At 41.3% G+C, this 17,220-nt stretch overlaps 1 protein-coding gene across 1 annotated transcript; it reads right to left on the reverse strand.

Annotated features, from left to right (window-relative positions):
• Positions 1 to 2,193: 2,193 nt before the first annotated feature.
• LOC311596254 (uncharacterized protein) lies at positions 2,194 to 12,672 on the reverse strand. The gene is given in 3 exon segments (XM_084779523.1): positions 2,194 to 6,175; positions 10,138 to 11,484; positions 11,487 to 12,672. Coding segments are annotated over 3 exon segments (4,782 nt in total). The 5' UTR covers positions 12,487 to 12,672; the 3' UTR covers positions 2,194 to 3,740.
• Positions 12,673 to 17,220: the final 4,548 nt, after the last annotated feature.

A 17,220-nucleotide genomic window follows, 5' to 3' on the forward strand; every position in this document is an offset into this window, starting at 1 on the left:
TATGATTGATCATATTTTATATTTTCTCTAGTTTTGATATTATAAGGTCATTTTATATAAATTGTCAAATGGAACAATGTTGTCCCTTATAAATTTTGACAATTCAGTTTATTAAAGATTAGCAAAAACAAAAACAAATGCATGTGTGTAACAAACATGATAACCTTATCAAAGAGAGCCACGGCCCAGTCTTTCATATGATTTCATCACCTGAATGTATTCAAATTTTATTTTTACCAAATATTCCACCTGCGCTCAACATACCCACAAATATTATGTTATGTACTTCTTGACTTTAAATTGTTGGTATAAGTAGGAGAGAAATAGAGAAATGTATTAATAAGAAAGAACAAGCATTAGACCAAAGAAGGAAGAAAGGAAAAGAAAGGTAGTCAAGGCAGCCATTGTATATAAAAATTTTATTGAAAAGAAGTTATTTCATCATGAATTTGCTCCCCTTGCACTGAAACTCATGAGCAAAGTGGAGGAGAGAACACCCAAGTTTAGAAATAGTAACTCCACAATTAAATGCTTGACGGCCAGAAAGTAGACGCAGTATATAATGACATAATTTACATATTCATTACGTAGGTGTGCATGTGTATGTGACATCTCCATCATGAAAGCCTGGTAATTTCAGTGCTTTATAGCCAAGGGAACCAAGAGAGAACTGAGAGATGGGAACTCAATCCCAAGGCAAATATATAAAGGTCGCACAAGATCTTTAATTGCTTAGAAATAAATTGTCATTGAAACAAAATTTATAAACACAACTCTTAGGTACTTGCATAATTTTGTTGGGTGAAAGATAGGGTAAATTGGGGTGATAGAGCAATAACCTGCTTGCATTGTGTACAGAATAAAAATGTGAAGTCAAGGGATATGAAGAATAACCTGAGAATAGCCCAAAATAAAGTAAATAAAAATAAATTTAAAATGTAGGTTCATTAAAATAAAAACTGCTGGGTTTTTTTCTAAAGTTAGACTTAATTTCCATACAAATATTCTTAAGAAATGATTACAGAAACAGTAAGAAATAATGAAACATGAAACATAAGTTTGTGAGCAGAAAGATATTTCAAAGAAACAGAAAATTTTAGGAGGCTCCCAGATGGAAAACTGAAGCATCATACAAAAAAGGCTAATGAAATATAAAGATCAGAAGAAAAATGAATAAGAATATGAGATAATTGAGACGATTTTTTGAGACAGGGTCTCACTATGTATCCCTAGCTGGCCTTTTTCTCATTACATAGGCCAGGCTAACCTCTAATTCAGCAATCCACCTGCCTCTACCTCCTTAGTGCTGAGATTGAAGGAGTGTGCCTCCAAGCCCAGCTCCTTTTCATTTTTAAAAGGTTTCATGCTTTGTCTCTTTTTTTCTTTTTCTTTTTTCCCCCCAAGACAGGGTTTCTCTGTGTAGCCTTGACTGTCCTGGACTCACTTTGTAGACCAGGCTGGCCTCAAACTCACAGCGATCTACCAGCCTCTGCCTCCCGAGTGCTGGGATTAAAGGGGTGTGCCACCATGCCCATCTCTCTCTCTCTCTCTCTCTCTCTCTCTCTCTCTCTCTCTCTCTCTCTCCTTTTCTTTACATTGATCTCTCTTTCTTTGCATTGTTGCTTTCATGAATTTTGAGATGCTACTATCCTCACCGTATACAGTCAACACCTGGTCACTATTCACTTGTAGCCTTTGCTGTTACTCTTTCTTTCTTGACACAATTCTGAAATCCCTTTGGGATTGTTTTCCTTCTGCTTAATTAATTCCACTAAAAGTATTTCTCTCAGTGCCAATGTGACTCAGTTACATGCCTCAGTCTTTGCCCAAGAGCTTCATCTTTGAAGGCTATGTGTGCTACTAATAGATTTACAGTTAGGAATACCTTTTCCCCAGTAATTGAAAGACATTGTCTTTGATTCCGTTATTGAGGTTTAAAAGTCAGTTTTTAGTTTTACTGGTGCTCTCTTAGGAGAAACACATCATTCTGTAGTTACTTTAATACTTTTCCTGTCCTGGACCTTGTGTTGAGCAACTTTCCTGTGATATGTGTAAGTGTGATTTATTTCTTAAAGACTCTGATCAGGTTTCTCTGAACATCCTGATCACTCAAAGACTCACCGCTGGTAGAAATCACCAGTCATTATCTCTTCAAATATTGTTTAACCTTTCCTACACCCCAAATCTCCTCTCTTATTATGTACACCTGCAGGCCAGAAGAGGGCACCAGATCTCATTATAGATGGTTGTGAGCCACCATGTGGCTGCTGGGAATAGAACTCAGGACTTCTGGATGAGCAGGCAGAGCTCTGAACCTCTGAGCCATCTCTCCAGCCCATGCAATACCTTTAAAAAAAATTGACAGATGACTAAAATCTACATTTCAAGAAGAACTTAGTTTACCAGTAATTGTCCTTTTAACTGACCCTTGGCTTTTGTGGTTGTGGGGTAATTTGGGTAAAGTAAAACTGCCTCATTTCCAGTAGAATGATAGTAATGATTTAAAAATAAATAGTAGAATATAAAGAGTGCTTTTCAATTGCTCATTTTCTACCACCAGTACACAGAGCTTTGATATAGCCTCATCTACTTACGTGTAATGAGTTATAAATCAATCAGCTCTCCAAGCTTATTGAACACAACAGAATACTGTAACTACAAACCGATAAATATGCTACTGCTCCAATGAGTTAACAAAAAAAAATCTCATTATTAATCATTGTAACTGAAGGATACACTGAACAACAAAGTGAAAAGATATAATACCCAAAATAGTTTCTGTTGACTGACAAACTCTACCTAAAACCACCAAGTAACACAAAGTTTTTTTTAAAAAAAGGAAATCTACAAATAAACATAATCAAACAGAATATGCAAACTTCAAAAGACAATTCCTTATTTGAAAGGTGGGAGAAGCTTCTGGAAAACATACACAGATGCATTACACTATGCTTGGACTTCTTCATATGAGAGGGGAAAAGATAAGTGTGATGCCTCCAATAATTCAGCATTTCTAAAAGAAAGACAGGACATAACTCCAACGGTGACACTAATTATTAAACCAGACTATGTCCAAGAAGTGGTTTAATGGTTTTATTTAGTAAATGGCATGAGAAAGCACACATTTTCTCTTTAGCTTTTGTCAAATAAGAATTCAAATTTTTAACCATAGTATTTACAGAACATGCAAAGCCAAGTAAGGAGAACCACTAGCATGCATGAGGCTCACAAAGTGTCACAACCTCTGTGTATGTTCATACTCACTTAACTTTTATGACTTGGATACTCAGGACACTTAACGGGACAGTGAAAACAGTATAATGCTGCTTTCTACTCACACAGAAAGATCCAGGTGACATAAGTAACTTAAAATAATCTACCTTTGAAAATATGAAACTACATGAAAAGGGCAGGTACCACAAATATATACACAAATGCAAGTTTTCTTGAGAGCAGTAAAATGTCTCGGAAGATCATTAAGAGATTTACTAATAGAAAATTTTGTACTATTTGGGTTAATTATTCCTATGGGAGTATTAATCACCAAGATATATTCATATACAGAGAAAAATATGAAATATGCTTAGTACAACTAAAAGCCTAGTACTGCTCATACCAATAAAAAAGAAATTATTAGCGTTATTAAGGATATATGGAGGTAAGGTTAGTGGAGAATTTAATAGAAACAAAATCATGCCTTGAAAAAAAACCAATTGTACAACACTGTGGGATTTACATACTTAGCTGAATACAAAGCTATCCCTGCAGTGGGCATTTTCCTTAAGTTCTCTTCCTGTGTCCTGAACCAACAGGTTGGGGATCATGGGTTTGAGGAATTTAAACTCACCAGTCCCAGAGTCTCCTGTCAGACACACCTCATACTGGTAGCTCTGAGACAGGGTCCCAGTGCCGCTGACATCCACCAGGTGGCCTGGAAAGTGTCCCTCAGGCACAGAGCAGACGCCCAACGAAGCCGCCCTTGCCCTCCTGCACAGCCTCACCCCCACGAACAGCAACACAGACAACAAAAAGAGTGAAGACACAGATGCCAAGGCAATGACCAGGTATAGCGTGAGTACATCCTCATTGTCCTGCGAGGGGTCGCGCGCCACCTCTGGCAGAGGCAGGTAGGGCTGAGAGAAGCCATCCACCACTTGAATGTACAGCGTGATGCTGGCAGAGCGCGGAGGCTCGCCATTGTCCTTGACCAGCAGCAGCAGCCTGTGCTTGGGAGCATCGCGCTCACTCAGCAGCCTGGTGGTGCGCACCTCGCCATTGTGCGCCCACACGCTGAACAGCCCAGGTTCCGTGGCCTTCAGCAGCTGGAACGACAGCCAGGCGTTCTGGCCAGAGTCACTGTCCACAGCCACAACCTTGGTGACCAGGTAGCCGGGCTCTGCTACCCTGGGCAGCAGCTCTGTGCAGGGCTGAGAGGCGTTCTGCAGTGGGTAGAGCACAAAGGGCGCATTGTCGTTGTCATCCAGCACCAGCACGCGCACCAGCGCCTGGCTGCTGAGCGCGGGCGAACCTTGGTCTGCAGCGCCCACGTGGAATTCGAAGGCCTGCAGGGCCTCATAGTCCAGCGCCCTGAGTACGAACAGCTGCCCATTGTCTGGATTGATGGACACAAGCGAGTCGAGGGCCAGTTGCGGGTCTTGGGGTGGCAGCAGCGAGTAGGTGATGTGGGCATTTGAGCCAGAGTCCGAGTCTGTGGCTCTGATGGTGCCAATGTGCAGGGCAGGGCTGTTGTTCTCGCGGACAGACAGAGTGTAGGAGGTTTGGGTGAAAGCGGGGATGTTGTCATTGATGTCAGAGACCTGTACTGTTATGTTGCGCTGGACTGTGAGCCTCGGTGTGCCCAGGTCGGTGACCGTGATGGTGATGTTGTACTCAGCTCTGCTTTCTCTGTCCAGAGGTCTCTCTGTCACCAGAGTGTAAATGTTCTTGTAAGAGAGTTTTAGAATGAATGGCAGATGGTCTGAAATAGAACAAAGCATCTTTCCATTCTCTCCGGAATCTCTATCTCGTATTCGGATGATAGCAACCACAGTTTCTGGAGCATTTTCTGGGACTGAGCTGGTCAGTGAAGATATGGTCAGCTCCGGGGCATTGTCGTTCACGTCCACCACCTCTATCATCACAGAGCCCTTCCCAGAAAGGCCACCTCCATCTATGGCCTCGATTTCGACGTTGTAAGATTTAGTTTTTTCGAAATCCAATTTCTTTTTCAATCGCATTTCTCCCATAGTTTCATTTAGTGAGAAAGTTTGTTGGATTTCATCTGAGGCTTGGAACAAGCCATAGGAAACCCTCCCATAGTTGCCAGCATCTGCATCCCGTGCTGAGACTGTCAGGATTGGGGTGTCTAGGGGGCTGCTCTCCAGGACCTGCACCTTATAGGGGCTGTTCACAAATTCAGGAGCATTGTCATTGATGTCCATGATCAGGATTCTAACCATGGCTGTCCCTGACCTAGGTGGAGACCCACCATCCAGAGCCGTGAGGGTTAAGCTCAGCTCTGCCTGCTCCTCTCTGTCCAGGGCTCTGTCCTGAACCAACTCAGGGTATTTCTTGCCTTTGCTATTATTTCGAGTAAGGACATGAAAATGAGAGTTGGGGCTAACAGTGTATAGTTGGAGCCCGTTGCTGCCCACATCCAAATCCTGGGCTAATTTTAATGAAAACCGTGTGCCTGGCTGGCTGTTTTCCAGTATTTTCAAGAGTATTTCCCTATCTGGGAATTCTGGCGAGTGGTCATTTATATCCTGGATCAATAATTCTCCTTGAAAAAATTGCACTGGCTTGTCTATGAACACCTGAAAATGCAGCACACAGGGGTCCACAGAGGCACACAGCTCTTCCCGATCTAGTTTCTCCCCCAGAAACAAATCTCCAGTCTCAGGATCCAGAATCAATTGCTGTCTGTCATAGTCAGACACCACCCTTGCTGACCTGGCAGCCAGCTCCTCAGGTCTAAGGCCCAGGTCCTTGCCCAGATGGGCTACAAAGGAGCCACGTTCTGTTTCTTCCAGGATAGAGTACCGAGCAGGCACCATTAGAACCTGACCCCAAAACAGCATAAAAAGAAAATGAATCACTTGCCTGTTTGGGTGATTTCTCTCCTGCCTCTCCATGGTGGACACCCGAGGGCTTACATCCAATTGTTTAGCAGCCTCTGAATGGCTTCAGTGCTGAATTCTGATGCCGTGTTTGGAGGAATCCTTACTCAGTTGCCCTTAATCTTTATTCGTTTAGCATACCGCGCCCTAACACCCATTTAGAGCCGGTACTCCAGGCGATCTTTCCTGTTTTTAATTCTGTCTCGCAAACACAAAGGACCAGGAAGCTGTCAAGCGGTTGTTCACAACCTTAGCCTGCAGCGCCACCCTGCGTCCATATTGAGGAATTGACAATGTTTTCAAGTAGGAAACCTTTTGAAAATTTCCAAATGAACATGTAGAAATGCTTGAACTTTTTATGTTTATAAGTGATGTGCCTGCTTTAAATCACATAATTGATAAAGTTATTTCATTGTGGGTATGTGCCATAAGAAATTTAGGACGAAAAAGGGAAGTTGACTCAGTTTTCCCACATCATCAACTGGTGGGAATTGACAGTACTTTTGTGTTTTTGCATAATATAAGTAAGCTAAAACCTTAATTTTTAATTCTTTTTTTTCCTCTGAAAAAAATTTTAGTAATGCAAAAAAAATTCACATAATCTCTACCACATTATCCCAAAGAAGACATCATTTTCCCTCCTAAGGATAGCTTCTATTTTTCTATAGTGGTGTGAAAATGGTATAATTGTTGAATAAAAAACTCTGAGGCTTACAGTGTGAAATCAAAATAAGCCTAGATAGTGACGATGTAAATTATGACAGGTCCTGGGGAGGGAATTAAAGGATTCTAAGAAATAAAGCAACTGAAGCTTGACATGCTCCCAGGAGTTAATAAACTCACTCAAACTCACGCCCCTAAACATTTAGGGTGAGTCTTTTCTCCTCAGTTAAATATCTCAGGACACCGCCAAAGGTTTGCCTCATTAATCATGTAGGTGGTTTTATTTTTACTCCAATCAAGTTGACTAATCAATATTAAATATGATTTGTTTGCATCAAATTTTGTTTCATTTGTTTGTATGATCTCTTTAGTTAACTTGAGAAGATCTAGCCTCACCTGGGACAAGCACCTCTGGACATGTCTTTAGGAGACTTTCTCCATCAGTTTAACAGAGGTAGAAAGGCCTGCCCACTGTGGGTAGGCCTAATCCTTTGACAAGGATCCTGGACTATATAAATATGAAAAAGTTTGTTGAACACAAACATGCATTGTTCTCTGCTTCCTGACTGAAAGTGCAATGTGACCAGTTACTTCACGCTCCAGGACTCCCTTGCCATGGTTGCCTATGCTCCTGAACTGTGAGCTGAAATGAATCCTTTACCCACTGAGTTGCTGCGGTCAGGGTATTTTATCACCATAACAGAAAAAGCAACTAAAACATTTACTTTGTGGTACTGTATTTAGGTGCATACATGCTTAGTTGTTATATTTCTCCTACTAGAGTCTCCCTTTTATATATAATGACTCTCTTTAACATTGTTTTAATAATCTGTAAAATTTTGTAATTGACTTTACTATTCCTCAAATCTCTTGTTTACTGTCTATATGGCACATCTTTTTTCAGCAACATGTCTTTGAGTAATTATGGATATAGGTTCATGCATCTCTAATTTGTAAAAAATGAAATTTGTATTACATGGCACAAATAAGAAGAAATGGCTATAGATACATAGAAGTAGAAATGTTAAAGCATTAATAACCTGAACTGTACAAGATTCACAAAGACTAATGTGTTAATCTTAATAACTAGAGAAAATACTGGGAGAGTAACCACCCAAAGAAAAGTCCTTTTTGTGATATTGGAAATTAAACCTGATGCCATGAGCATGCTAAAGGAAGAGAAAGTGATGTGCAACAGAGTCCCAGTCCCAATCTTTGTTGGTTGAATGAGAATGACCCCAATAGTTCCATGTATTTGAATGCTTGGCCCCCAGTTGTCAGGACAGTGTAAATGCTTAGGGGTGACCTTGTTGGAACTGGTGTGTCACTGGAGGAAGTGAGCTTTGAGGTTTCAAAAGTCCATGCCATTCCCAGTTAGCCTCTTGCTCTTGGATCACGGTGTAAGCTTTCAGGAGCATTTCCTACCATCAGACATATTTCCTGCCATGGCGATCATGGACTGTCACCCTCTGAAACTGTAAGCCTCCAGGGAACTCTTTCTTCTTGATAGAGTTCTTCTCTATACAACTTTTTCTTCTTGCCTTGGTGATGATGTTTAATCATAGCAGTAGAAAACTAAGACATATTTCATTCAAAATGACCATATTATTTGAAGTTGTGGCTCTTTCTAGATTTAGTTTTAAGTCGTAGTCGATTTAATCTTTCTTAATGACACTGTTCTCTAATTCCAATTTGTGTATATTTTTGAATTACAAATACAGAGGCGAAATATGGATCAAAAGTCATTATCCAGGCAAGATTTTGAGCAATCTTAAATCATGTCAAATTGCAGTCGGAATGAACATTGACAGAAAGCTTAAAAAATTCCTCCTACGTCACCATAAATGTTGGAAATTGTTATTAGTAGCCAATAGGGCTTAAAAGAACTTGTTCTTACCACAGTATTTTAGAAAATATGATCCCATGGGTTTTTACTACAGCAGCTCAGAATTTACAAAGCAAAGTGGCATCTAACTATACACCTCACCAAATAACATGAAAAAGAATGTTCAGTAGTTTAAAATGACACATGTTTAATTTATTCTTGTTGTTTGAATATGCTTTTAACAACCCTGAAGACTGAAATCGTAAAAGTAATCCAATGGATTTATCCACGATTTTGCCTCTTTTTTCCAATATAAAAAAATGAAATCTTTAACCAGGCATCGTGGCACATGCCTTTAATCCCAGCATTCAGGAGGCAGAGGCAGGCAGATTTCTGTGAGATTGAGGCTAGCCTGGTCTACAAAGTGAGTCCAGGACAGCCAGGACTACAAGAGAAACTCCATTTTCAAAAAAAAATGAAACTTGAACATTAATTACTGCTGGTGTGGTGGTGTATGCCTTTAATCTCCATACTCAGGATGCAGAAGTATGTGTATCTCTGTGAGTCTGAGGCCAGCTCAGGCTACACAGTGAATTCCAGGACAGCCCAGGGCTAGTAGAGACCCACTCCCTGTCTCAAAAGAATATTAATAGCCAGTGTCAATGAAGAGATGGGTTAAACCTGTTGCTCATAAAAGGATTTCAAGTTATTGTATTTCTTAAAGAAAACATATTTCATTTGTACTTAACACTTTACTTAATTATAGAGGAAACTGTTTAAGATTACTGTAATAAATGGACAAAGCAAACCTGCTTATGCAAAATGCAGTTTTGTTTTGTTGAGGGACAGAGACTCACATAACCCAGATGGAGCTCAAACTGGCCATGGGATGCAGGCACTCAATCCCAGGGTATCGTGTATGCTAAGCACCAACTGCTCTATCCATCCAGCACACACCCTGTAATTTGACTCATCCATAAAGAAAAATGAAACCACATCTTTGCAGGAAAATAGATGGAACAACAGCCACACCCAAAGAAGATAGTAGAACATTTTCACTTCTAGGTAATATTTAGTAGCATTATGAAAGTAAAAGGGAAGGCTGAAGATTAGGGATGCAGATTACCTGCATGTAAGCAAACATCACAATGAGCCTACCACATTGCATAGTTAGCATACCTCTGAAAAATAAAGAAGAAAATACTATCAATAAATTCTGAAATTTTGGGGGGCGGATTCTACACTGCTTACCAAATACACTACATTAAATTAAATGAAATTTTAAAACTGTTTCAGTCATGACTAACAGGCTGAGTAGGAGAAAACATACACTAAGATTGCACTAGTAAGACAGGAGACAGTGGAAGCACTAATCAATGACATAAAAAGTAAAGCCACATAGAAATATAAAAAGTAATATTGGGGAAATATTACTGATTACCAGAAAAATGCCAACATTCAAGAAACTACTATTTTATCTTTGTCTTAATCCTTCTCTTAAGTGTCTTAAATGTTTTCTGTAATTTTAACTATTCAACATGTAAGTGTCTGGAATCAGACTGTTGGGAATTATGGGCTTTAGGAACTTGAAATCTGCAGTCCCAGAGTCCCCGGTGAGACACACCTCATATTGGTAGCTCTGGGACAGGGTCCCCGCGCCGCTGACGTCCACCAGGTGGCCAGAAAAGTGTCCCTCAGGCATAGAGTAGACACCCAAAGAGGCCTCCTTCGTCCTCCTGCACAGCCTCACCCCAACAAACAGCAGCACAGACAAGAGGAAGAGTGAAGACACAGATGCCAAGGCGATGACCAGGTACAGTGTGAGCGCATCCTCATCACGTGTAGAGTCGCTAGCGACCTCTGGCAGAGGCAAGTAAGGTTGAGAGAAGCCATCCACCACCAGCACATGCAGCGTGACGCTCGCTGAGCGCGGAGGTTCGCCATTGTCCCTGACCACTAGCAGCAGCTTGTGCTTAGGGGCATCTCGCTCGTTCAGCAATCTGGTGGTGCGCACCTCGCCATTGTGAGCCCACACACTGAACAGCCCAGGCTCCGTAGCCTTGAGCAGCTGGAACGACAGCCAGGCATTCTGGCCAGAGTCACTGTCCACAGCCACCACCTTGGTGACCAGGTAGCCAGGCTCCGCGGCCCTCGGTAGCAGCTCTGTGCAGGGCACAGAGGCGTTCTGCAGCGGGTACAGCACAAAGGGCTCATTGTCATTATCGTCCAAGACTAGCACGCGCACCAGCGCCTGGCTGCTGAGAGCAGGAGAGCCTCGGTCTGCGGCGCCCACGCGGAACTCAAAGGCTTGCAGAGCCTCATAGTCTAGTGCCCTGAGCGCGAACAGCTGCCCATTGTCAGCATTGATGGAGATGAGCGAGGTTAGGGCCAGCTGCGGGTCTTGGAGTGGCATGAGCGAGTAGGTGATGTGGGCATTGGAGCCAGAGTCTGAGTCTGTGGCACTGATGGTGCCTATGTGCAGGGCAGGGCTGTTGTTCTCGCGGACAAACAGGGTGTAGGAGGTTTGAGTGAAGGCGGGGGCGTTGTCGTTGATGTCAGATACCTGCACTGTTATGGTGTGCTGGGTTGTGAGCCTGGGTGTGCCCATGTCGGAGAGTGTGATGGTGATGTTGTACTCAGCTCTGCTCTCTCTGTCCAGTGGCCCTTCTGTCACTAAAGTAAAATAGTTCTCAAATGTGGACTTTAAAAGAAATGGAAGTTCATTCTGAATAGAACACACCATCTTTCCATTGTCCCCTGAATCTAGATCAAAAACACTGAAAACAGCAACTACAGTCTCTGGGAAGTTTTCCGGGATGGGGCTTGTGACCATGGAGATGGTCAACTCTGGGGCGTTGTCATTCACATCCAACACTGGACGGCCACAGTACATTTGCCTGAAAGGCCCCCTCCATCTGTGGCTGCGATTTCCACATTGTAGTATTGAGTTACCTCAAAATCCAACTCTTTGATCAGACGGATTTCTCCTGTGACTTCGTCAATAACAAATGGTTGAGAAGCTCCACCACCTTGAAACAGAGAGTAGGCTACATTCCCGTATATCCCAGCATCTGAGTCCCTGGCAGAGACCCTGACAATTAAGGCATTGAGGGGACTGTTCTCGGGAATCTGCACTTCGTATAGGGACTGCATAAACTGGGGGGCGTTATCATTGATGTCCACGACTTCAATGTGAACTGCAGTGGTCCCAGACCTGGGAGGGGTCCCGCCATCCAGAGCAGTGAGGGTTAAAGTGAGCTCAGGCTGCTCCTCTCTGTCCAGGGTTCTGTCCAGCACCAGCTCAGGGTATTTCCTGCCATCTGCTCGACTGTGAGTAACAACGTGGAAATGGAGGTTGGGGCTGACTGTGTAGTTCTGCACAGCATTGCTCCCTATGTCAGGGTCCTGAGCTGCCTTCAGAGGAAACACAGTCCCTGGCTGGGCACTCTCAGGGATTTTTAGGAGCATTTCCCTGTGAGGGAACTCCGGAGAATGGTCGTTTATATCCGTGAGCTCTAGGTCAATTTGGAAGAACTGCACAGGGTTTTCCAGTATGATCTGGAAGTGCAGCACACAGGGTTCTGTCTCCCCGCACAGCACCTCGCGGTCTAGTTTTTCCTTCAGGAGCAAATTCCCTGCCTCTGCATCCAGCTGCAAGAGCTCTTTGTTCCCTCTGTGATGGATTCTTGCACCTCTAGTGGCCAGTTCCCCAACCCTGAGCCCCAGATCTTCTGCGAGGTTAGCCAGCAAGTAGCCACTCTCCGTTTCTTCTAGCAAGGAATATCTAACTGCCTCAGAGCCAGACTGCCACAGTAACAACAATATAGCAAGAAAAACGACTTGCCTTTGCTGTGGTGGTTTTGCTGGTGCTGTCTCCATTGTTCACACTGGATCCAGAAGGTTCAGTATCTTTTAATTTGTTAGAATCCACCCATGTGTTTTGATGAAATAACAGAACTAAATTTCACTCACTGACTTGCTGTTGGAGCTATGCCTTCTCTAGAAATCTTGCCGCTAGATCCATCCTGAATGTCAGCTTCTTTTCAGGAGCAGTGTAAATTCTGATGGCCAGTAATGGCTACCAGAGCATCTGCAGAGCCCATTATTCATACGCTTAGCCTGCAGCGCCACCAAGCGTCCTTATTCACTACTGCATGTACCTTTTTCATTGTGTTCCGTTTACTCTCCCCTTGTTTAAATCCATTTATTTCACTTTTTAATTTTGTTTTAACAGCTGGTGTTCAAAGCGTTAGAGACATGCCTAAAAAGAAATACTAAAAGTAACCATTTTGAAGCTCCATTTCCAAAGAACATACAAATGTTTCGAAGTTATTGTGACTGCTGCCTTAAATTCGACTACTAACTCTCCTGACTTTTAAAAAATTATAATATTAATTTTATGACTTCAAGCTATAAACTTACTCTGTAAGTAAAAACATATGAGGGTCTAACCAACAAACATTCAACATGGCCAACAACCATCAATAACAAATTCAATGCTGTTGGTCTGGTGTGGACACTTAGAACAAGTATATATGAATTACAACAAAAGCATGGATGTTCTCATCTGCTTGTTACAATAAATAGGGTGCAAAGAAGCTGTTTTTTGAAGTTGGTTCTCCAGCAGAAACAAAATGGAACAAGACTTTAAAGAAATTTGAAATAGCAAGAATTCTTGGTAAGTAATATGTGCACTATGCAAAGCTAGTGAACTGCCCTGGGTTTACACCTCTGCCTTAATCACTTTGTTTGTTTGTTTGTGTGTGTTTGTGTGTTGTTGTTGTTGCTGCTGTTGCTTGATTTTTTGAGACAGTGTTTGTCTGTGTAGCTTTGTGTATCCTGGACTCACTTTGTAGACCAGGCTGGCTTTGAACTCACAGAGACCCACTTGCCTCTGCCTCCCAGAGTGCTGGGATTGTAGGCATAAGCCCCTGCATCTGGCTTGTCTTGATCATTTGGTGAGATAAGTCCCAGGCTTATTCTTCTTTCAAAAGACTTGTTTGTTTGCTTGCTTACTTGTTTGCTTGCTTGCTTGAGACAGGATTTTTCTCTGTAGCCCCAGCTGTCCTAGCTAGAACTCACTATGGATAACAAGCTAGCCTCAAACTCAGAAATCTGCCTGTCTTTGATGCTGAGTGCTGGGGATAAAAGACATGCATCGCACACCCTGCTGAATCTCTTTTGATGGTAGAACTGGAACTGTTCATGAATCTGATTCTGAAGGGGAAAGTATCAGTACAAGTAATAGAACCATCTGGCCTCTAGAGCTCTCACTGCTCGGGAAGGGGAGAGTCCAGCTTTGATTGGGGGAAGTGGTTTGTTATGGGGATCACATCTGGGACATCAATGCTTCCATCTTCTAGTCCCATGTGTATTGATGCAGGCATAGTGACAGTTTGTCTGTGGATTCATCTACTTCATTACTTCAGCTTTTCACATTCTTCCAGTTTTCTTGTATCGTGGGTTCCCCCCTGCCCCACCCCAGTCCACCAGAAACTGAAATTCGTTCTGATGCCTTCTTGTGAATTTTACCTATTTCTTTTTCTGCTTGTTTCTTTGTAAAAAGCCATGACACTTGCTTTGAGGCATATTATGGTCTTCTCGATGTTTTTTAATTTTTTGAATTCTCTCAGCAGCTTATTTGTGATGTGAAGCATCATGTTCGGCTTGGCACATGTGTACGAATTCTTGGTGCCTCTAAACAAGTTGGTTATGCAAATAGACAATCCATACTAGTTTAGCCTTTCCTTTAAATCACAGTCCGAGAGTGAGTTATACAGAATTTGGCACAGCAGCTCCTTTGTGAGCAGAACTGCCAAGGTTTCTTTTCTTGTGATGAGCTTATGAAGGAGATGTTTGGGAATGCTGACCCTATAAACAGGACAAGTCACAGTAGTGTCAGCTTTCAGGGTAGATATAAAGGGAGACACAGGAAGGTTTGCATCTAAAGAACCATAGAACATCTTTCCTACAAAACACTCCTTTAGTCTCTGCAGAAGTGCTTGGCTTTGTTTGAGAGTTGAATTTCCTGTCATTTTATTTTTCCCAACAACTTTGATGGAGACCTCTGACAAGGAACTTCTCCATTAACCTGTTCCCTTGCTTGGCAGGGAGAGTTTCTGATAACTTCTGCAGCATGTAGTTTGACAACAGCTTCCTTGGAGGTGGAAGACACAGGAGTTATGGGTGGCCACTCTAAAACTGCCTAAGGTGAATCCATGCAAGACCCAAGCTTTTTAATAGTTCATCTAGAAGGTGACTATTTCTCAAGTCTGGTTCTGTGCCTGCCACGCAACAGGTTCTTTTCTTTCTATCTAATGAATTACACAAAAAGTATTTCTTTTGGTGCTGATCAGGATTGATTAATTCTTCATAGGAAAATTTCATTTTTGAAGGATGTATGTGTTGGTAATATAATTCTACTTTTTTAAACATGGTGAGAAGAGACTATTGTCAATGGAGTTAGCAACTAAAATAAGTCAGCTGGAGATAAATAGTGATTAGTTAAACCACCCAAACTGACAAATTATCCCTCCCCCACAAAGATATAAAAGCAAAATTGTATGATGTAGATCTTCAGAATAAGAAAAACCTTGTTTTTGTTTTTTGTTTTGGATGTAAAGAATGCATACATAACACTGTAAGAATGCCAAGGGTGTAGGCTGGTGGACAGTGTTCCAGGGCACCATACAGAAGAACACTGGAGAGTGTCCTGAAACAATGAACATGCTATTTATACTTTCCAGTGAACAGATGTTCATTAAGTCAGAAGAGAAAGTATTGTTCTTATAACACATGAAAATGGAAACGGAGCATACCAAAACCCATACCAATATGTATCAATCAAATCAAAAATTTTAAATAAATAAATATGCATCCTGCATATTCGTACATTTATAATTTTAGGATTGTATAATGATTGTGAGAAATTACATGTTTTCAGAACAAAAGAACCAGACACTGTTGCTGGATCAGACCTAACAGGATTCATCCCTCTCAGCATGCTGGACATGGACATCCTGCATCCTTCATGTTCCAGCACCAAGTGCTTCAGTTGCTGTTCCTCATCAGAAGAGGACAGCTTCTAGAAAGTTTCAGATCCCCATTGGCCTAGCATTTCAGACTGTTCCACACAGGACTTCTGTTAAGCCTGGAATCCCTCAACACTTAGAAACTGGACCACAAATATTATTCCTGGCTTGTTTAACCATTCTCCCCAATTTTAGTTGGGCCCCTACAAAGGTATTATTTCCCCAAATCAGCCAGAAGAAACCTTAAGAGAACAATGCCCCATTTCCCTTAAGGAGGGCTGGGTACGTTTTTTTTGTTTTTGTTTTTGTTTTTTGGGTTTTTTTGTTTGTTTGTTTTTGCTCTTTTTGGGCTACAGATTATTATTTTCAGTGGGAGTTGGTTATAAGTTATTGTTGGCCTTATTCTGAGAGAAAATGTGGTTGGACTCAGGGATCTCTTTTCCTTTATCTTTCTTTCTTAGGTTTGGAGATAGGGGTTGAAAAGAAAGAAGGGGGAATATAGAAATATACAGGGATGATAGGACAAAAAGTAGATTAGTGAATCTACTCCTCAACTTAAGGCCTTAGTTGTTACTCACAAAGAAAGTTATTTTTAATTCATTGGTATAGATTTTTATATATTGAGGCAAAATAAGTTTAATTTGGAAACATTTGTATAGAATTCAAATATAAGATTAGTCTTTACACACATTATAGATATTTCTGCTTTAATATGAGGTATTGTACCCATACAACTAAAATATAATACAAGGTTTTCTTCCAAAACTTTGATAGTGTTATTGCAGGCAGTTTTGGATAGTTAAGTAATACAAGCTAATTGTTAGTTGATCAAATCATGGTCATGTCAATTACTAGCCTATTTTTATCACAAGAATATACATCCTAGGTTTAACAGATAGATATGATTCTATAGATAGAAAAAGTAAAATAGTTAGATAAGGTCTTCAAAAATATCAGAGACTTACAGAACCTAGCATTTAAAGATGTTTCTATTATTTTAAATATACTACGACAATAAGACAACACCTAGGCTACCTCAAAGAGGATGATGAGCATCAACAAACCTCCTTGTGTAGATGGCTTCAAATGTGGCAAACAAGCTACTGGGCAAAAGGTCCTCATTTCTGCCACAGACAGAATTCTGCATAAAAATGCAGAGCAGAGTCGACCACCAATCTCTGCTTAGACAGGGTAAGCAAGTCCTTCATAATTCCTACCTCACAAATATGTCTGTCAGATGTACTGGGCCAGAAGGCTGCAAATGATGCCCCAACATTATAGAGAGTTTTGGGTGACTGATCAAACAGCTAACGGTCTTCATCTTTCTTTCTTTCTTTCTTTCTTCCTTCCTTCCTTCCTTCCTTCCTTTCTTTCTTTCTTTTTCATTTTGGAAGCTGCTAACCTGTACTTCCGGCTTACTCATGTAATTCTACTTTTAAAATAACTTACAAGACCTTAAAGACGTTGCCTTTAGTTTCATGCTTTATGCTTAAAAACTAGCTGTCCATTTTGAATTATCTCTTTTAAAATAATTTATCATATTCATGTGGTTGCTTTAAGATTTTTTTTCTATTTGACTTGA

The sequence above is a fragment of the Acomys minous genome (assembly GCF_964271855.1).
Source record: "Acomys minous genome assembly, chromosome: 4".
NCBI lineage: Eukaryota > Metazoa > Chordata > Mammalia > Rodentia > Muridae > Acomys > Acomys minous.